Raw genomic sequence first — 23371 nt, forward strand, 5'->3', positions numbered from 1 at the left:
AATGAAGGTTGTCAAAAGTGGCGCATCAGAATTGTCTCGGAAACAGCTTAGAATATTAAGTTGAAACTTGTAAGGCATGCTGAGGGGGATGTTGAGCTGAACAAAAGGCAGTTCCTACTGGTTCGGACTTTGACTTGGTTAATAATTGGAATTTCTATATGTATTGGGTTTCATTTATCTATTGATGGTTATTTATGTTAGTTTAACGCCTGAAAAATTGTTTGACTGTATTTCTTCTGATCATTGGCCAAACGCGGCTCTTTACAATTTTGCTAGAAAAAGATTCTTTTGTGGAAATAGTTATTTTTTAAATGAATGGCTTAAAAAAACTTGATGGAACCCATTTTTCTTACAGCTTATTGTTTTATACACGGTTATTCAAACTATTACCTAGGACTATTCAAACTATTACCTAGGACTACCCTTAAACACTTCCCCTGAAAAACATGCAACACATTTGTCTCTGTCTTTCGAAGCGTCTACACTTCAGACTAAACTTGAAAGCTGTCATTCCCGTGGCCTCCAATATTTTCATCTTAGCTTGTATTTAATCTTTTCTTTCTCTAGAAATTTTTTAACCCCCAAAAAGCACTCTGCATACTGGATATTCTAATTTACATCCATCTTCACTAATAATTCTAACGAGATGAGTGAACTATGCATTTGGTCAATTTTCTTGTTCAATAACACTACCTCTTTACCCTCATTTATGCTTAGTCTAATCAGCTTAGTCTTCTTAACATTAACTTGTTCTAGAAAAAAAAAATTCTACCAAGGTAAAGAGCGAATGTGAAACAAAGTCTTCTTAACATTAACTTATTCTAGAAGAAAATTTGTTTTTTACCAAGGTAAAGCGCGAATGTGAAACTTAAAGTCTTCTTAACATTAACATATTCTAGAAAAAAATTGTTTTTTACCAAGGTAAAGAGCGAATGTGAAACTTAAAGTCTTCTTAAAATTAACTTATTCTAGAAGAAAATTTGTTTTTTACCAAGGTAAAGAGTGAATATGAAACTTAAAGTCTTCTTAACATTAACTTATTCTAGAAAAAAATTATTTTTTACCAAGGTAAAGAGCGAATGTAAAACTTAAAAGTCTTCTTAACATTAACTTATTCTAGAAAAAAATTTGTTTTTTACCAAGGTATAGAGCGAATGTGAAACTTAAAACCAAACAACCATTGTTGCTTTGCGTATTACGCAAGGTACATCTACAAAACTAGCTGAAATAAACTGGCTTTTGATAATCTTAAAGGTACCTAGAATTCTAAGAGCTAAACTTTTATTATTACTTTTTTAAGAGCAAAATAAACTTTTACTAATAAGATTAATCGACATAATATTTACCATTCCCGAATCAGTTTAGAATGCCAATTTTTTTTCACAAGACTTTTTTTAACATTTAACTTTTTTTTACCTTTTCTTCAAGACTTGTTTAGATTTTTTTTAACACGTTTTTAAACTTTCATTTATTATGGCAGTGACTTTCTTACTAGTCAGTAGCTAAGATGTAGGTCTTGCACCTTGAACCTAATAAAGAAACTGAACCAAAATTAATTTTGATTTCGCTAATATTTTATCTCGGAAGTTCATATAACTTATAATTCATCGACTTTGTTATGTTGAATTCAATAGAATTATCAGAGGCTGAAAATCCACTGTATTCGTTAACAAAGCCATTAACGATCTATTCAGTTTTTGTCTCTTCTTTCTTTTTTTTCCTCCTTAGGTAAAAACTCTCTGGATGTAAAATATATAAATGAAAACAATGCAAACTTTTCAAACTGACTTGCTATTATTAGAGGAGTACCACTAATAAGCTGGTTTTACTGACTTGCGAGGGAGGGGAAGGAGGGTGGATACGGGTAAATTAACTAGCGTGTATCAAATCAGGAATTTCTTTTGTTTTACTTGCTCAACTTACCGTTATCAAATTAGCTATTGAATGTTTATTTAGCATATTAAATACTGCTCAAACAAACAATGAATAGGTTAGAGAGAGGTTTGATGCATTTCCTTCTCCTTGGACTCGGGCTAGTGAGTAAAGAAACAATGAAATTCTAGTCGACGCACATTTTGAACAAAAACAACATTATTAAAAATCTCGCCATTCCCCACTGTATCTTCAAAGTCTTTGATTCACTTGTATAAGAACAGTGAAAAGTGCTATACAAGGACCGGTTTTACAAAAAAAAAATGGCTTTTGAAGATCCCATAGAGAATAAATTAAAAAAAAAACATAAATTACCATGAAGGAAAAAATAAAACCTTATATGAACAGAAACTAAATGAAGATCAAGTCGATCTTAAGACGAAAATTATTTGAAGAAATAAAATTAGAGATACCGTCCCCTTAAACCCACCAGTGGTTCAATTATTTGCTCTGCGTCAAATGAGCCACCTTCCAAATTCTTACAAACACTTCGTTCCTATGAAATGGTAAGAAAAATATTAACAGTAGATGGCAGATACTTTGCTCAAGACTAGTTCAATGCAATTGTGTTGAAACTAAAACTCTATCTAAAAAGCAAAAAAATATCGCTGCAAACGCCACAGCTCATAAATGCAATAGATAGACTTTTTTCTTGTCAGTTTCAAAGAATAACTGTACGAGGCTTGCATTTCCAATATTTAACTGTTGATCTCATTTAAAAATACAGGTAATCCAATACACCAGAAAGCAAAAAGAAACTACAAAACCGTAAGGAGAAGAACAAAGTGAACAAACATAAATGAAGTAGAACAATGCTATGTCACAACATATAGCTGTATCAATACTCAGACTGGTATACATACTTGAGGCGTAAGGGACGTCATACAAAACCACAATGATTCTTTTAAATTGAATTCTCTTTTTTCGTCGTCATCAATGTACCTTTCTGGATCGTTTGTGAAAGAATATGGGCTGAAGCGATCAAAAAGCCAAAGAATTAGCCTGCAAAATAAGGAAAGGCGCTTGCATTCTTGTAATAAATTGTTGTCTGGCAAATGGACAAAGGAAAGACAAACAGGCAACGGAAACGACAGGGCCGTATCTAGGACTTTAATTTGGGGGGGGGGGGGGTGTTTTAAACAAGAGTTTTTTCGGGGGGGGGGGGGGGGGGTACACAAGAAAAACTCAAAACGCATAAAAAAAATTATATCCATTTTTTGTGTTTTTACGAGTCAGACAAACATTTTAGGGGGGGGTCAAACCCACTACCCCCCTGAATACAGCCTTGGGAAACAACGAAGGAAAGACATCGGTAGGTGGCTTAAATCTTCGGTGTGCGGACAATAAAGACAGGAGACTGGCAACAGGAACTGACGATGGGAACGGTAAAGGACCGGTATCGGTATCTGGGTTAAATCTTTGGTATGGAAGCAATGAAGACAGGAGACCGGCAAGGTGAACTGGCAGCAGGAACGGCAAAGGAAGAGCATTGGTAACTGGCTTAAAACAATAAAGACGAGAACAATAATCATAAGCTTTGTTAATTCAGGTGATAAATTACTAAGCCTTATAAAACTAGACTTCACACTTTTAGACCGAATCAAGAGGAAGGAATACAAAATTACTAAATGAGAAAAAAGAGCTGACGGCCGAATGTACATAACATCTTTTTTTCTACTTTATACTTCATAGTATAAAGAGAGAGTTAACAGAGTTAAATCAAGTTACAGAGTATATTTGTAATAAGAAATTTATCAAACATTTTCCAGACATATGAAAAGCATTCAATTTTATAATGCCCATCAAATGTTGATAGCTTAAGAATGCAAATAAATTTTCAAAAATAAGAGAATACACCCCATTTTTCCAAGGATATATTTTTACAAAAGGAGTCATGCTCTGATAAAAATCACGCCATTAAACAGTAGTATGTTTTAAAGAAAGTTTACAAGTTTTGGCGCTATCAAATAGTTCGTGGTAACGAACTGTAGTAAGGAGTGACCCGGCTCAATTGTAACCAAAACTCTAAAAAACAGAATTTTAATACCAATAGTTACATCAAAAGAATTACATTTTAATGCTGTTTTGAAATATATAAGTTTAATTAAGTTTAATCTTACCCATCAAAAGTTATGAGCCTAAGAATTTTGCCTTATTTTAGAAAATAGGAGGAAAGACCCTCTAAAATTCATAGAATCTTACGTAAATCGCACCATCAAATTCAGTGTATCCGAGAACTCTACTATAGAAGTTTCAAGCTCCTATCTACAAAAATGTGGAATTTTGTATTTTTACGCCAAAAGACAGATCACGGATGCATGTTTATTTGTTTGTTCGTTTTTTTGTTTTTGTTTTTTTTTTTCCCAGGGGTGATGGTATCGACCCAGTGGTCCTAGAATGTCGTAAGAGAGTTCATTCCAACGGAAATTAAAAGTTCTAGTGTCCTTTTACAGTTACTAAAAAATTTCAGGGCACTTAGGCATTTTTTTCCCCCAAAGTCACCGGATCAAAATTTTGACGTAGCCATTCTGTTCAACTTAGTTGGAAACCAAATAACTATGTCTTTGGGGACGACTTAATTCCCACAGTCCCCGAGGGAGGGGCTGCAAGTTACAAACTTAGGCCACTATTTTCATATAGTAATGGTTATCATGAAGTGCACAGACGTTTTCAAGGGGACTTTTTCGCGTTGGGGTGCGTCAGGGGAGAGGGTTACATGGGAGGATCTTTCCATGGAGGAATTTATCATGAGGGAAGAGAATTTCCATGAAGGATTTTCTAGCATTATTAAAAAACAAACAACGAGAAAATAAACATTTTTTTTTCAACTGGAAGTAATGAGCAGCATTAAAACTTAAAAAAACATAAAATATTACGTGCATAAGGGGGTTTGTCTCCTCTACGATACCTTGCTCCTTACGCTAAAGTATTTTCAGTAATTTCAACTTTTTATTCTACGGTCTTAGTGATTAAGGGGTCATTCTTAAGAATTTGGGGACAAAATTCAAGCTTTAGTGTAAAGAGCGAAGTATTGACGAGGGGGCGAACCCCTCATATACGTAACAAAAATACACAAATATAGAAGTTCGTTACGTAAGTTAATTCGTAAGATACGTATGTTTATTACTAACAAAAACATTCGTAAAAAAGATAAAAAATCCAGTTTTATTTTTAAGTAACCAAAAATTGGAGGGTAACTAGGCCTCCCCCCCCCTTTTATATTAAAATCATCGAATCAAAAATATGAGAAAGCCATTTAGCAAAAAAAATAAATTATTATGCAAATTTCGTTTTAACTATTCATGTGCGGTGAGCCAGAATCAAAACATGTATTAATTCAAAAACCTTCAGAAATAAAAAAAAACAAGTTTTTTTAAACTGGAAGTAGGGAGCGACATTAAAACTTAAAATGAACAGAAATTTTTCCGTATATGAAAGGGGTTGTCCCCTCCTCAACACCTTGCTCTTTATGCTAAAGTTTTTTATTGTTTCAAAAGGTAGAGTCGTGACAAAGAGTCAAACTTTAGCGTCCATTTGGATTCTATTTTATCGTTTTAGCTTCCATTTTGATGAGGACAGCTATTGATCATATTGGTCACATACACACACATGTTATGTCACGTGCACGTTGGTTATAATATTTTTCTGGTTGGCATTATTTTTCGTTTATGTTTCTCATCGACAATTGGCCTATAATGCCAATTTGAACAAAAAAAAAGCTAAACTCAGTGTTTATCCTAGTGTTAAACATTACAATATATATTACAGGCATTAGAGGAGGGATGGCATAGGTTCAATTAACTGAAAATTAATAAAAGAAAATATATTAAATGGAGTTTTTTGGATGAGAATAAAGTGTTTGGTAATTATCTTGGTTTATTCATCATTATAATCCTATTTGATGACATTCAAAGGGTAAATGATGTACGTCATGTCTTCTCTGGTTACCTCACTTACGCTGACAAGTGGCCCATTTGGATGCTAATTAAACACACAAAAACGTTTTTCCCCTGGTAACTGAAAATACTATATTTCTTATGACTGAAGTCATAGTAGATCTTAACTTAACAAGACGTCCATGAAAATGGACGTCTTAACAAGACGTCCACCCCACGCTTTCATTTTCAGTCTTAAATATTTTTTGTTTTTCTATATAGCAGGAAAAAAATTATTTTTACTTTTTAATATATTTAGAGATTTAAGCCTCTTTTATAAATAATTTTTCGATTCACACCGTTTTTCCCAAGCAATAAGTGTCTTAAACAGCTATCTTTTCTATTGACTAAATAAAAATAAATATGACAAAAATAGGAATTCTTTGTACAAGAAAGTAATCAGCTGATTTAAATGAATAGACTTTATCCACATATATAAAGGGGGGATGTCACCCTCAACCCCGCATTACTCACATCATTAGAGTTTGATTTGCTATAATGAATGCATTAGACATTTTCAAACGTTTACTATTTTTTCTTATCACAACGTCATGAGAAGGAAAGTGTTTTGGCCGTAATATATAAAGTTTTACTGAAACAGTGTAAATTTTAGTTCAGATATTTTGATGGGAGAAAAGTAAATAAAATACTTATAATCATAAATAATTCATGTATGTTATTCTAACGGTAAAAAAACATTAAAATTGATATATTTTTGAAAGGCTACTAAGCTGAAATTTAGAGAATCAATTTAAAATGGATTTACAAATAAAAATCATCATTTCTCTCAAATTATGAAAATACAAAAAATATGAAAAGAAATAACTTTAAAGTTAAAATTTTTATATAAATGGCAAGTGACGTAAATGTACAACTAGTCGAAATAGTCGGATGGTGCCAACTGCTTTAATGATTCAAACGTGCAAACAATAGAAGAAAATAGTGATGGATATCATAGTTACTTACGCGGTCACAAAGTATGCTGCTAAGATACATGCCCATACGTCATTTTCTAGAACAGTCAGAAACTTAAACAAAGAGGTTGGAATAACTGGTTTCTTCATTAGAATTGTAATTCCCACAAGATCGTAGTAAGGAATTGTAAAATCAACAACCGTTTTTCTTTCTCCGGTTACTGAAAGTGCGGCGAGCGCGATGTCAGCTTTCTAAAGTCAGAGCAATGAGTTAGTATGTTGTCTATCAAGAACAAAGTTAGCTTTCTAGAAGCATAGCAACTGAATTCAATTTGCAGAAACTAAAAAAACAAATACATAATTAGGTGTGTCAGCTTTCTAAAGTCAGAGCAATGAGTTAGTATGTTGTCTATCAAGAACAAAGTTAGCTTTCTAGAAGCATAGCAACTGAATTCAATTTGCAGAGACTAAAAAAACAAACACATAATTAGGTGTTTCTCACACACATCACCAACATTTTTAGGTATTGAAATTACTACTGTGACTTTTGCCACTTTTTGTACCTGTTATAAAATCACTGCAGCATGAATAAACCTGCCAACCATCAAAGCAAAACGCCAAAAAACTTTTTCATTTTTGTTATATTCTTTGAATACAAAAAACAATACAATCATAGATGCAAGTATTGCGGCTGACCGATTATCAAGATTACAAGGACCTATTCTGGCAAGAGTCAACTATAGAAAACTTTACCAGGAAGAGCAGTGGCCTTGATAAGGTCTCCATCCCGAAACAAAATTTAAAATGATTGAATCTTAAGAGATTTTAGGCGTCTTGAGAGCATTAGAAACCACATTATCTCTGAAACTGTTATACAACCTAAACCCTTCAAAAATGCCCTTTATTCCTCTCTCCCTAAAACTCTGCGTACACCACAATCTTTGCTTTTCCTCAGACTTGTCTTTGAATAAAAGCGTCATGTAGTTAAGGAATCTCCGCTTTGTCAGGTTTCAGCGTAAGAAAACCTTTGGTGAAAGACGTGGCAATATTCTGGTGATTTCCCATACTCTGAACGTAGAACCAATCAACAAGTCCGAAAGGAACTCGCCAGATTTTGAATTTAGCACAGACCTGAAATAAGTATTATTATAATGAAATTTAACGCAAACCTGATCTTTGATTTCCTTTATCATTCCATTCCAGGTTCCGTTGTCAGACAGAGAGCCGTACAGTCCGTCTGGAGACTCGTACAATTCATATTCAAAGCCTGGAAAAACATAGTATAGAGTAGGCAAGCAAAACAAACTGAATACTAACGACAATGGTATTATATAAACAACGCCAATATGGGTACCGTAAGGGAGAGGGTAAAGGACGAAAACCCCTACGCCAAAAAGAACCTCACTTTGAAACCTAGGCCCCTGTGTATTTGCCCTTCTTTATTCTCAGACTACTTAAAAGCAAATAATTTTCATTTTGATGAAAACATTACTACCTATTAACACATTTACAGTACTTTCAGTTATTATCCTCACATCTATCTAATGACAAATCCCTACCCCAGGAGATCCCTTCCCCACTGACTTATATGACATGAATGTCTTAATTTAAAGAACAATAAATGAAAAAGCGTCAGAGGCCTTGAATAGAAAAAAGTTAAATTCACAGGTCGGGCCTCCTTATGTACCATAATTAGAAATCAAGACACTCTAAATATCTACGTCTCTGATAATTGACAAAAATACAGTCTTATTTTAAATGAAGGCTAGCATAATGTTTACATTTCTTCCTCAGTAACATGCTTAATTCTGGCAGCAGTAAAACAAGTTTCACTTCTCTTGATAGAGAATAGTGTGACGGGAGCCGCTGAACCTTACAGTATTAGAATTATTGCTTTGAATCGATTGAGGAAGAATTTATTAGGCTATTAATGAAAAAAAAATAGATTCAACACTGGAGCATGTTTGAAATTAAGTAACGAATGATTTGTTTTGCCATTAATAAAAAGATATTTTCTAGCTTTAATAAATACGTTATATTTAAAAGCTATTAATGAAACAATGCTCGCTAGCAAAAATAAAATCTGATTGATAGAAATTTAGTAAAGGGCATTTTTAACATTTAATCGTAAAATATGTATTTTTATAAGATGGATAAAGACGCCAAAAGGCTACTTAGCACTTTTGGCGCGATTGTAATAAAATTGGATAAACGGTTATTAATGTGTAACCGAGACTATAAAGAATTCAATCCTAGGACTACCGCGAACCTTGAGAGGTGCGTAGGTAGAGGTAAGGACCCAGCGAAAGGTCAATAATGACCTAGAGCATTTCTTGGGAAGAATATGCCTAAGAAAAATTAACGTTTGAAGTTATTCTTGGATTACTAGCGGCTAGTGAAAGGCGTTAACCTAGTATGAAACGTGAAGGTATTGATTAGACTTAAATCTTGTCTAGTTAATTAAGAAGAGTACTAGCATATAGTTTGCTCAAGACTTAAGTAATATTTATGCTCGCGTTTGCCGGACTCATTGTGCATTAATTTCATCAGTTTTTACATATAGATCCTCGTGTGTTCAAAGTATTGTGTCCATATCTGTATTGAAGCGTACTCCTGTCTATCTTTTGTAAATGCCGTATAAATCCCTTGTATTTTTATTTGAGTTGTCTATACTAGTAGTTCTCATAATTAGTTCTGTGTCTCCAAATCGCTCTCAGGGGAACATTAGACCTTGTTTATAATTCTTAAGAATAGCCTAGTAATTGACCTGACTAGACTTTGTGGCTATGATATCGTGTGGGTGCTTCTTAAAAAGCAGAGTTTAGGGAGATAGTCGGGAAAGTAAAGTAAATCACGAACTACTAGTTCATTACCCAGCAAAAACCCCTGCATTAAGTGGCGAGGCCTCGTTTAAACAGGGAGCAAAACACGAGGATTAATTATCCTTCAATCCTTATAGAAAAGTGAAAATATATTTTTCTGAGACATACTAGTATACAACATATGCGGGTTTGATACATCTAGCTTTCAGCATTTTTAAGTGTATCATTTTAAGAGTATCGGGCTATTTTTACACACTGACATCCACCTAGAAAATCTCACGTACAAGATGAGTAGGTATCCCCCCAAAACAGTGAAAATTCTTATTATAGGCTAAAGTCATTATTAAGTAAGATTAAATAAAAAAAAACTAATTTTTTTAGCTGAAAGTAAGGAGCGACAATAAAACTTAAAACGAACAGAAATTACTCCGTATATGAAATGGGTTGTCCCCTCCGCAATCCCTCGCTCTTTACGCTAAAGCTTTTAATTGTTTTAAAAAGTAGAATTGTGGCAAAGAGTCAAACTTTAGCGTAAAGAGCGAGGGATTGCGGAGGGGAAAACCCATTTCATATACGGAGTAATTTCTGTTCGTTTTAAGTTTTAATGTCGCTCCTTACTTTCAGCTAAAAAAATTAGTTTTTTTTATTTAATTTCTGAACGTTTTTGAATTAATGCATGTTTGGTTTTGGCTCTCCGCACATAAATTATTAAAATTAAATTTGTATATTAATTCTTTTTTGGCTATATGGCTTTCTCTTAGTTTTGATCACACGATTTTGAGAAATAAGGGGTGGAGAAGGAGGCCTAGCTGCCCTCCAATTTTTTGGTTACTTAAAAAGGCAACTAGAACTTTTAATTTTTAAAGAACGTTTTTATTAGTACAAAATATACGTAACTTAAGAATTAACTTACGTAACAAACTTTCATAACCTTATTTTTTTTATTATGTATACGAGGGGGTTTGTACCCTCGTTAATACCTCGCTCTTTACACTAAATCGTAAGTTTTGTCCCAATTCTTTTAGAATGACCCCTGAATAAGAAAGGCCGTAGAATAAATAGTTGAAATTACTAAAAATACTTTAGCATAAAGAGCGAGGTATTTATCTCCTCCTAAATACCTCGCTCTTTATGCTAAAGTATTATTAGAACCCCTCATATGCGTAATAATCTCTGTTCGTTTTAAGTTTCAATGCTACTCCTTCCTTTCATTTGAAAAAAGTTTTCATGTTTATTTTTCATTGTTTTCTTATAGTAATGCTAGAAAATCCTGCGCCCTTTTCATTGAATTGTTCTTCCCCCATGACAGATTCCTCCAAGGAAAGATCCTCCAACATAGCCTCCTCTCCTCAGCCCCACCCCCAAACAAAATAAAATCCCCCTGAAAACGTCTGTACACTTCCCAATAACCATTACTATATGTAAACACTGGTCAAAGTTTGTAACTTGCAGCCCCTCCCCCAGGGATTGTGGGGGAGTAAGTCATCCCCAAAGACATAGTTATTATAGGTTTCGACTATGTTGAACAAAATGGCTATCTCAAAATTTTGATCCGTTGACTTTGGGAAAAAAATGAGCGTGGGAGGGGGCCTAGATGCCCTCCAATATTTTTAGTCACTTAAAAAGGGCACTAGAACTTTTTATTTCCGTTAGAATGAGCCCTCTTTGGACATTCTAGGACCACTTGGTCAATACGATGTCCCCTGGGAAAAAAAAAACAAAAAAAAAAACAACAAATAAACACGCACCCGTGATTTGTCTTCTAGCAAAAAATACAAAATTCCACATTTTTGTAGATAGAAGCTTGAAACTTCTACAGTAGGGTTCTCTGATACGCTGAATCTGATGGTGTCATTTTTGTTAAGATCCTACGACTTTTAGGGGGTGTTTCCTCCTATTTTCTTAAATAAGGCAAATTTTCTCAGGCTCGTAACTTTTGATGGGTAAGACTAAACTTGATGAAACTTATATATTTAAAATCAGCATTAAAATTCGATTCTTTTGATGTAGCTATTGATATCAAAATTCAATTTTTTAGAGTTTTGGTTACTATTGAGCCGCGTCGCTCCTTACTACAGTTCGTTACCACGAACTGTTTGATAATAGAATAACAAACTCTGGTCCCGTAAAAGCAAAAGAAAAGTCTTGCAATGTCGTAAGAACAAAAAGAGCAATTACAAGCACCAAAATTGATCGCTACGAGCGTAGAAATCTCAAAATCCCTGCCCCAGTTCGATGGCGAGAATGACATTGACGAATATAATATCCAACTAGGAAAAATTGTAGAAATAAAAAAAAAGACATAAAAACATTAGTGAGAATGCTGCTTTTAAGGTTAAGAGGCCAAGTCTTAACCTTCTTAAATTCAATCAAAAGCCTCATAGGTGCCGATGAAACATTTACTATAAACTCATTAGAAACCTCAAAAGGTATTCGAAGAGAGATTTATCAAAACAAGCTCAATAAACAAACTGAAACATGGTATTGTGACTTTGGATCAACCCCAAAATGTAAGAAATTATTTACATACGATAAGAGTGTCAACAGAAACATAGCTTGGCCCTGGCTCTGGGGAATTATATGGAAAAATTGTTCTAAGGGCCTTCAAACAAGGACTCAACCCAAAACTGTTGTGCCTACTAATAGCCAAAATATCGGAAACCTAGAACAAGCTATTCAAGAAATATCTCGGGTGATTGAAATAGACAGTAAATTGTTACAACACAAAAAACTATAAACAAATAATGCGGACGAAACAACACCTAGAACATCAAGGAAAACGTCCCCACTATTCTTTTCAAGAGATAACTCCACTAGACCAAACCAAAGAAGATCACTAGCCCCGACAAGGCAGAGATCAGTACATTTTGTACCTAGCAACCGGGCAAGAGAGACAAACACACGGCCCAGACCCCCAATCATGGAAATCATTTGTCCAGGAGTACAAATCCAATATCCAACAGGACTAAGTCAAACAGTGTATACACAGATGAGATTATAAAAGTTTTTTTTTGGATGTTCAATCGAATGATATCTCACCCCCCTTTTCCTTAGATAGACGTAAAGTGCAAATTGCTCTTTATGAAGAGTTATATCAAGGTTTCACTAATTAATTGAGTTCATGGCCAATACAATTCTTTCCATCGAACGGCCATTTCATAGCTGCTTCTAAAATGAATATTACACACCAGCTAACGCAAATTATAACAGGACATTGTTGGTTGAATTATTTCTTAAATAAAATTGGAAAAACTAGAAGCGGAGAGTGCATTTGTGGTGAAAGTGAAACTTGTAGCCACTTCCCATTTACTTGTCCTGTTTATTTCGTACCATGTTTTGGTATGGAACTAGAACTCCATTCCTTAGGAATTAATACCCCATTTTGTCCTAGTTCAGTAATTTCTGATAAAGTATTAAGGAAATGTTTGAACAGAGTTTTGTATTCAACTAGAAGACTGGTTTGATGTTAATATTTGATAGTTATACCTGATTGTTGCCTTTGATTGTAGCATTTATTAGTTTCATTTATTCTAAGTTTTTTTTCTTTGTAGTGTTAGTTTGTAGACATTTAGCAGTGAAATACTTGTAAAGGTTTAATTATATAATAAAAATCATCATTATCAAGGGGTCCCATTATCCAATCAACCCGCAGGGAAACGAATCAAGCCAACAAAACGAATAGACACTCTCATTCGGCAAAAATTTATAGGTCCCGCCCAATAATAATATCCTGTTTATGTGTATATGAGAATGAAATGCTATATTAAAATAATATTGAGAAAATAAAATAATATATTAAAATAATAATGCTATATTAAAATAATTGAATATGCTATATTCAATTAGTTTAGTGTTGCAAATATTTGTTTAAAGCGCTTATAGATTCTGGCGCTGCCGTAAATATAATAAACTCACCCATGCTCAATAAAATACCGGCATTTATTAAACAACATATGAGTCATGCCTTTCCCAGTTTAACTAGTATCACGGAGCATAACCAATAGGTAAAAGGTTCCATTCATCTAACCGTAAGAAAAGACAATATAAATTTTCCCACTAGCTTAATAATATTCAAAAATTTCCACCTATGAAGTGATAATCAGATATTGCCAACGCTAGACAATGAAGAATATTGCCAACGCTAGATTTATCTATCCGTCGGATCTTTGGCCCGAAATGGCAGGGAAAGGGGATTCAACAGTGAATTCCTCATTTCTCGTCTCGTAGGAAGGTAAATGCAAACGACAAGTTAAGTAAATCATTAAAGGCCAAATTATGGGAAATGTAGCAATATAGACAAAAGCAAACTCAGGAATTATCTGCATCATGGAAGAATTTGATAAATCTCGACGCGATTCATTTGCGACAAACGCCATTTGCGGCGGACTTGAATTCAATTGAGAGTAATACTAAGGAAAAATATTACGGATTTGCCGTCCGCAAAACGAAAATTCCCCCCAAGACAATGGCAAGAACCCAAATTTCTCAATGATCGATCCGATGAATAATAGAAACGAGACTTGGATTGCGTCCCCGGTTGATGACTTACCCAAGGTTCTGTTATGAGAGGAACATATTATAAGCCACTAAAAAGAAGAAGGCTTTATATGGATAACAAATATACATGGAAATAGTTTTCTTTTTTTCCCCAGGGGTCATCGTATCGACCAAGTGGTTCTAGAATGCCGCAAGAGGGCTCATTCTAACGGAAATGAAAAGTTCTAGTGCCCTTTTTAAGTGACCAAAAAATTGGAGGGCACCTTGGCCTCCTCCCACGCTCATTTTTTTCTCAAAGTCAAAGGATCAAAATTTTGAGATAGCCTTTTTATCCACATAGTCAGAAACCATAGTACCTATGTCTTTTGGGATGACTTACTCCCCCACAGTCCCTGGGGGAGGGGCTGCAAGTTACAAATTTTGACCAAAAAAACAAATAAACACTCACCCGTGATTTGCTTCTGGCAAAAAATACGAAATTCCACATTTTTGTAGATAGGAGCTTGAAATTTTGTATAGGGTTCTGTGATATGCTGAATGCGATGGTGTGATTTTTGTTAAGATTCTATGACTTTTATGGGGTGTTTCCCCCTATTTTCCAAAATAAGGCAAATTTTCTCAGGCTCGTAACTTTTAATAACAAAGACTAATTTTGATGAAACTTATATATTTAAAATCAGCATGAAAATTCGATTCTTTTGTTGTATATTTTAGCATCAAAATTCCGTATTTTAGAGTTTCGTTTACTATTGATCCGGGTCGCTCCTTACTACAGTTCGTTACCACGAACTGTTTGATACCAGAAAAATACATTAAAGTGATTTGTGCTATGTACGAGAATAATGCGGTTAAGGTAGGAAATGAGGTTAGCAACTGGTTTTGTATTAAATCAGGAGTTAATCAGGGTTGTGTTCTATTCCCTTTTACATGGATCATTTTGATGAACTTCGTCTTAAGGAGCACAGGAAAGCAATTGAAAACCACACAATCAAATGGGGAGGAAAAACGGGAGGACTTAGATTATGCTGATGATTGAAGCATATTAGATAAAAGTGTCAGCAAAATGAATGAATTTTTAGAGGTTTTGCGAATTCAGGGTGTTAAAATATGCTTGAAAATTAATGTTAAGAAGACTAAGTCACTAAGGCTAGGAATAAGTGAAGATGAAAAGGTGACATTGGGTAACGAAAAAATTTATCAGGTTGGTAGCTTCACTTACCTTGGTAGTATTATTAGTAAAGTTGGTGAAAGCAGTGATGATATTAAAAGCAGAATAGCTAAGGCTCAGGGTGTTTTTTCACAGTTAAAAAAAGTTTGGAAGAATAGAAAGATAAGTCTGCAAACCAAGATTAGAATATTGGAAGCTACAGTGATGACAGTGGTCAAATATGGCTCTGAAGCATGGGCGCTCAGAAAATCAGATGAAAATTTACTAGGTGTAAAACTGACCGTAGATGGGACTGACCGTATTTCAAAACAGTAGGTTGTACGAAAGATGTGGTTCAATCCCACTTTCTAGGGCTATAATGAAAAAAAGGTTGAGATAGCTAGGCCATGTTCTGCGGATGAAGGATGACATATTGCTGAAGATTGTCCTTTTTGGCCAACCGTCTGGGGCTAAACAGAAAGCAGGTCGTCCTTGTCTGTGTTGGGAGGATGTCATAAATAAGGATTTAAAGGAAATGTGAACTTCCTGGGAGGGTGTAAAGAGGTAGGCCTTGAATAGATTAGGTTGGAGGAGGAGTGTGCGTAGCTGTGTTGGCCTCAGGCGGCTTGGTGCTGCAGCGAGTTCAATAATTTTTAAAAAGGGTTTGCATAAGCGATATCTCACCCAAAAGCTCCTGTAGCTGTTTCAGTAGGTCAATACAAAATCCGTCAAAAGTAACTGTTCCATTAGGATGCTTTACTTTCACTACAAATGGAGCTTCCTAAAAAATACGTATATTAAAATTACAAAATTATCAGTCACAGTCGGAAGGTCGATCATAAAAAAGATGATGTTCCAAACCCAGCTCAAAATAAGAAACATGCTTTCTATTTGCATAAGCCATTAACTGAATGTAAAAAGCAAACAAAAAAACAGAAAATACTGAAAATAAAAGTAAAAACAGAGCAGGCACAATTATCAAGTCTGTACATATAGATAATCATAGGCAGCACAATAGCGCTGCCTAAATAAAGGGCGATGTAGGCACAATGTATTACTATTTATTTTTTGGTGTTTCTTTGAACCAGGGCACTTCGTACAGAAGAAGTTGTTGCTTAAACTTCATAAAGGGCTCATTGGATTGGAAAATTGAAATGGCTAGTGTCCTCTTTAATAGGCGGAAGGGATTGGAGGGCAACCCCCCCCACTCTGATTCTTTCCCAAAACACGTCAAATCAAAATTTTGAGAATGTGTACAGTGTAGTTCAAAGAACCTGGAATTATGCATTTGAAGACGAAAACACCAAACACCTACCCTCAACCCTTAGGGCAAGGGCTGTAAGTTAGGCTGTGGGGGCATATAAGGTTCTTATAGAAACGGCAGTCATATAAACTTCGGAGGGGAATCATTGGACTGGTAATCAGAAGTTCTAGTGTCCCTTTTAAAATTCAAAGTAATCGAAGGGTAACTACCCCCCCCCCACTCCATACATACATAGTATTTTCGCGAAATGTAATTGATAAAAATTTTGAGATAGCCATTTGTTCAAAAAATAGTCCAAAGATTAAATAATACGGCCTTTGGGGTTGACATACCCCCCCCCCCAGATTATGAGGGCAAGGGTTGTTATTTATGCCGCGGGAGCATAAAAAAAACTATGGAGGGAATGGTCGGGTGAACTTTAGATTAAGGTCATTTGATTGGAAATGTATAGTTTTAACTATCTTTTAAGAGTTAAAAGTAATGGAGGACAGCTAGCCCCCCCCCCTGATTTACATCCTCTTTTAACTTTACACATTCGATTGAGAGTGTGATGTAGCCATTTTGTTCACAATAGTAGAAAGAGCATATAACAATGTCTTCAGGGTTGACATTACTCCCAGAGTCCAGGGGAAAGGGTTGTAAGTTATTCATTGGAGCATATAAGGTTTTATGGAATGGGTGGTTTTATAAGCTTTTGGTCGGATAGGGTTTATTTGATTGGAAGTTAGAAGTTCTACTGCCCCTCTTAAGATTCAAAAGTAAATGGAGAGCAACCATATCCCTCCCCCAGCCTATCATTCACCATAACGCATACGATAAAAATTTAAGAAAAAGGTTTGTTCAGTACTGTTGAAAGATCCAGTAACTGTGTTTTGGGATATGAGCCTCCTCACAGTCCTTAAAGCAATTAAATAAAAAAAAACTATTTTTTTTTAGCTGAAAGTGAGGAGCGACATTAAAACGAACAGAAATTACTCCGTATATGAAATGGGTTGTCCCCTGCGCAATCCCACGCTCTTTACGCTAAAGCTTTTAATTGTTTTAAAAAGTAGAATTGTGGCAAAGAGTCAAACTTTAGCGTAAAGAGCGAGGGATTGCGGAGGGGACAACTTATTTCATATACGGAGTAATTTCTGTTCGTTTTAAGTTTTAATGTCGCTTCTTACTTTCAGCTAAAAAAATGGTTTTTTTTTATTTAATTTCTGAACGTTTTTGAATTAATGCATGTTTGGTTTTGGCTCTCTGCACATAAATTATTAAAATGAAATTTGTATATTAATTCTTATTTTGGCTAAATGGCTTTCTCTTAGTTTTGATCAGACGATTTTGAGAAATAAGGGGTGGAGAAGGAGGCCTAGTTGCCCTCCAATTTTTCGGTTACTTAAAAAGGCAACTAGAACTTTTAATTTTTAACGAACGTTTTTATTAGTAAAAAATATACGTAACTTAAGAATTAACTTACGTAACAAACTTTCATAACCTTATATTTTCATTATGTATACGAGGGGGTTTGTACCCTCGTTAATACCTCGCTCTTTACACTAAATCGTAAGTTTTGTCCCAATTCTTTAAGAATGACCCCTGAATCAGAAAGGCCGTAGAATAAATAGTTGAAATTACTAAAAATACTTTAGCATAAAGAGCAAGATATTTATCTCCTCCTAAATACCTCGCTCTTTATTCTAGAGTATTTTTAGAACCCCTCATATGCGGAATAATCTCTGTTCGTTTAAAGTTTCAATGCTACTTCTTCCTTTCATTTGAAAAAACGTTTTCATGTTTATTTTTCATTGTTTTCTTATAGTAATACTAGAGAATCCTGCGCCCTTTTCATTGAATTTTTCTTCCCCCATGACAGATTCCTCCAAGGAAAGATCCTCCAACAGAGCCCCCTCTCCTCAGCCCCACCCCCAAACAAAATAAAATCCCCCTGAAAACGTCTGTACACTTCCCAATAACCATTACTATATGTAAACACTGGTCAAACCTTGTAACTTGCAGCCCCTCCTCCAGGGATCGTAGGGGAGTAAGCCATCCCCAAAGACATAGTTATTATGCTTTTCGACTATGTTGAACAAAATGGCTATCTCAAAATTTTGATCCGTTGACTTTGGGAAAAAAATGAGCGTAGGAGGGGGCCTAGATGCCCTCCAATTATTTTGGTCACTCAAAACGGGCATGAGAACATTTCATTACCGTTAGAATGAGCCCTCTTGCGACATTCTAGGACCACTTGGTCGATACGATGACCCCTGGGGAAAAAAACAAATAAACACGCACCCGTGATTTGTCTTCTGGCAAAAAATACAAAATTCCACATTTTTGTAGATAGGAGCTTGAAACTTCTACAGTAGGGTTCTCTGATACGCTGAATCTGATGGTATCATTTTCGTTAATATCCTAAGACTTCTAAGGGGTGTTTTCCCCTCTTTTCCTAAATAAGGGAAATTGTCTCGGGCTCATAACTTTTGATGGGTAATACTAAACTTGATAAAACTTATATATTTAAAATCAGCATTAAAATGCGATTCTTTTGATGTAGCTATTGATATCAAAATTCAATTTTTTAGAGTTTTGGTTACTATTGAGCTTGGTTACCACGAACTGTTTGATTCGTTCATTGTTAAAATGTAATATGTGTTATTGAGAAAGGCATGTATTTTGAACTTCATTTTCCAAAAAGACGAAGAGAATGGGTCATTTTCGACCCGTTTCTCCCCGATGAACTTCCAGAGGACTAATATTGGACACGGATCGATGAGAAGGTTGATTATAAATCAAAACAATTTTGATCTATAACTCGCAAGGTACATTTTGCAATAATTCTCAACATTTTTACACCCACCCTTGGCCCAAACTTTTTTAAGAAACTCATAGTCGGCAATGGTGTGTTGACGGTCGTGAAGAAATACATAAAACGCTCGATGGGCGGCAATTTTTCCTCATGTAGCCTCGAGATGGAGTTGTAGTACCCATAAGGGTAAATGCCCTTACACGTCAATAAATCATACATTTCATCATCTGAAAAGGACTTTTTAAATGCAGGGAAGCCATTAAAATCGTTGCTTTTCGGTACTTGAATTAATTGACTTAGAGGATTTGGGGAAGAAATTATAGAAGTCTAAAAAACGGATCTTATTCAAGCACGTATTACCATTATCAATTGCTTTTTCCATTTGAAATCTAGATAAGCAGCTTTTCAGATGATTTGAGCATGATATTATAAAAAGAACAATCAGGGCTCATTTGATTGGAAACTAAATTTCTAGTTAACTTTTCAGAGTCAAAAGATATCGGAGAGTGACGAGCCCCCCCCCCTCCCCCCCCCCGCAACGGGCCAAAAGATTTTTAAATCTGATTTATACCCTTATATCACCCTAAAATACAAAGAATATGGTAGCATGAGTGATTTGTGTCGTGCAATCACTAGAAAAAATCTCTGCTCGTAAGAATGATACATTTCACTTCAACTATTCAATGGAACATGGTAGGGTTAATATTAGCTCTCCCATTGAGAAGTAAATTATTAATTATAACAATAATATGAGAGATGTTCCTGGTTTTAAACGAAATATAATCAATGGGAAAAGTGCTGGAAACATCAGGGGGATGGAACGTGTTATGGGCCAAGCATGGGTGAAGCATGATGACATAGTTCTCCTACTTATTTAATTGCTGGATCGCTTTTTATTGAGTGAATGAGTTTTTTTCTCTTATTTCTCAGTTATTTGCTAGTATCCGGCAATGGCAGTTCTAATATTTGGATTCTGTGCGAATCGCAGAAATTGGCAAACGATACGCTTTATGGCCCATGCTTCACCACTTCATGCTTGTCCGATGCTTTACAGCCATATTGGAACAACCGAAATAATAGCTGATTGAGATGGCATACATTTCACCATAGAGTGATTTAGGTACAAATACACGATATTATCCTGTTATATTCCTGTATGACGGTTTTAAACGAAACATAATCAATGGGAAAAGTGGTGGAAACGTCAGTGGGATGGAACGTACTGTTTTGGCAGACTATTCACCCGGTTTCCATCGGACAATAATATATTTCTTTATGTATCCTTTGTTGAGACATCGATAGTTGGTAATACCAATATCCCTTCCTACATTTTCTTGAACGAAAAACCACTCACGAACACATTCACCACTACAATATTAACACCTTCAAGATATGCCTGTAAACACTTCATATTTTGAACTCGGTCAGTTAACATTAAGAAGTGAATTAGGCTGTCCTTTAGCAATGAAAAAGGCCTTGCAGTGATTACGATTTAGTGAGTTATCCGTTATCCGTCCATGCGTCATTCCTAGGGCAGTGGAGCCAAGATAGATAGTCATAGAGCTAAGATAGTGATAGAACCTATAGTTTTACAAGTGTTTGGTTAAATGACACGGGTAAACGGCGGAAGTAAGTGTATCCCTCTTATTGGACCAATATTTGTTTGTTATCATTTAGTGAGATGGCTAATAGAAAAAGTACTTTTCTTTCTCCTGATATTGATTGCAATGTTGATACTCCTAGACCATGACAATTGGGTTATGAAATAGACTATTAAAAGGGTCGTTCGTCAATGTCAGGTTACGGTTTTGGCAATTGATGTGCTAAGTTGTTTCGCTCTGCATTGCTCCTGGCCAGAAAATATTTTGCTCCGGTTGCCGTCAATTTCCGTCCACTACACTACACGATTGGGGCTCTGAGAAGGATTTTAAAGAAAGTATTAAGAAAATGTGAGGTCCAGCGTGCGATCCCTCGGCGAGCGATTGAAGTCACGAGAAAGTGGAAAAGGTTTTAAAGGACGAGAAATACATCGTCACTCATAAGTCTCTACTCAGGTCAGAAGCGAAACCCATCACTCTTGTCAAAGAAGAAAGACAACCAAGAGTAAAAAAAATTGTTAGATCGGAAAAGGATTTATTTTCCTAGAAATAAAATATTTACCATACAAACAGTCTTATCCCTCAGTCACCTCATCATTGAATCTTTTCCATGCAGAAAATGTTTATATGAGTGTAAAACATGATAACTATGAACAATTTTATCCACAAAAACTGCTCTCTGAAAACATAAATTTGTATACTCTTGAAAATGATCATTAACTCTTGAAAATCTTCATTTAGAATCAAAAAATTTCTAAAGTCACAAGATTCCGCATGATTTTTTATTTAAGAAACGAAAACTCATGCAGAACCTTTGAATTTGGAAAAAATTTTGATTTAAAATGATCATTTTCAAGAGTTACCAGTTCAAAGAAAAATATTCTCTCCAAGAATGCTTGACGATATATGGAAAAATGATTCTCCATCTTTGAACTATTGTATAAGACTTTCACGTTGCGGGCCAGATACGTTTACTCAATTTATTGACGTACTAATCGAAACAAACCAAAATGATATTGTGGATTTACTTTTGAAAACTACCTAGGAATTTTTTTAAGACTCAGTACAAACAACAACCAAGTCGAAAAACCTGACGAAACAAGTTTTGTGACGTCACTCGATTACTCCTCCACCTCCTACAAGTAAAAGAAACATTCATCATTCATTTATCGATTGCAAGTCAGTTTCTTTTTGAAGTGAGACACTCGATAGTGAAGAATTCTCTACCACAGCTTAGATATACAATACAGTTATGAAAACTCGATTTATTTTTGGGACACAGTGCGCGGTAGCGATGATAGCGGCTGGAGAAAGGAAACTGTCAGTCTGAATCTAAAAGATGGGAGCAATTGGAAAAACAAAACAAAACTGTGTTTCCGCCTATGGTGTTGTAGTACGATCTAGGAGGCGCCAAGTTCAGAGCTCTGTACCGAAAGCTTCTCATTGGCAAGATAGGAGTTTTCATAACTGTATTGTACATCTAAGCTGTGTTTTCTACGCATGTCCAATATGTTTGTATGCATTGTGCAGTTAGTCATCCTGTGAGAATTGTACTATTTTGATGACTATGACGAAAAGTGTAGATTATACAATCCATTTAAATTGCATAGAGGATATGCTGTGCAAATTAAAGACTATAATTTCTGTCTTAAGGATGTTTTGACTTTCACGCTAGAGGTTTCCTGTGTTCTGAGTTTTACTAGGATAAATGTGATCAATGGGAGAACACTTACCCTGGTATGATTGAAAAAAAAAATCATGGTTTCAGTTCATTTTTTAAGAGATTAGTATCCTCGGGATTTTAAGTTAATTTGGGAAAAAGCATTTGGTCTACGCTTCATTTTTTGGAATAGTAAGAGTCTAATTTTTCACAACATCGTTGCGAATACAACGGTTGTTATGACTATAAGCCTACCTATTTTAATTTGGCTGTTACAGAAAGTGATTCTTCATATGAGAGTATCATGTGTGACACTGCTTCAAATAAGCAAATTTAAAAGCGTGAATTTAATAAAATGAATCAGAATACCATTATTGACTTTAAAAAGAGATATAATAAAAGTGAAGTTACATTGTATAGTAGAAAATGTGACCCTCACTTTGCATGCAAAAATGAGTACAAGTTGAATCCTGACGATCTACCGCCGCTTATCGTTGTCGGTGGTTACGGGAGGAGAAGAAGAAGAATGGAAGAACAAATCTAAAAAATGAAGACTTCTGTTGTACATACATATATTTTACTAATAAGGAAATTCCCAAAAATTCGTAAAACACTTTATCTTTAGGGCGCTGAAAGCAATATTATACAGGTAGGAAAGGGTATTTCCGACTACAAAGTCATTCAATCGAGGATTGTTTACATAAATGCTGAGAAATTCACCGCAAGTATAGCCACCACGCCGAAAAATAAAATATAGTAGTGCAGGAAAACCACAGCTTTTGGTCTATAAATCTCGCACTCGTAAGCG

General features: G+C 35.1%; 1 protein-coding gene across 2 annotated transcripts in view; it reads right to left on the reverse strand.

The window, feature by feature from the left end:
* The window catches only part of LOC136024953 (ionotropic receptor 25a-like), a 106889-nt gene that overhangs the window by 53638 nt on the left and 29880 nt on the right, over positions 1-23371 (reverse strand). For both annotated transcript variants that reach the window (XM_065700548.1, XM_065700549.1), the window contains exons 5-8: positions 15932-16028; positions 7951-8048; positions 6834-7033; positions 2796-2934 (exon numbers count right to left, since the gene is read on the reverse strand). In XM_065700548.1, the coding sequence (XP_065556620.1) occupies positions 2796-2934; positions 6834-7033; positions 7951-8048; positions 15932-16028 (534 nt within the window). The remainder of the gene's footprint in view (positions 1-2795; positions 2935-6833; positions 7034-7950; positions 8049-15931; positions 16029-23371) is intronic.

Source organism: Artemia franciscana, chromosome 3 (assembly GCF_032884065.1).
Source record: "Artemia franciscana chromosome 3, ASM3288406v1, whole genome shotgun sequence".
Taxonomy (NCBI): domain Eukaryota; kingdom Metazoa; phylum Arthropoda; class Branchiopoda; order Anostraca; family Artemiidae; genus Artemia; species Artemia franciscana.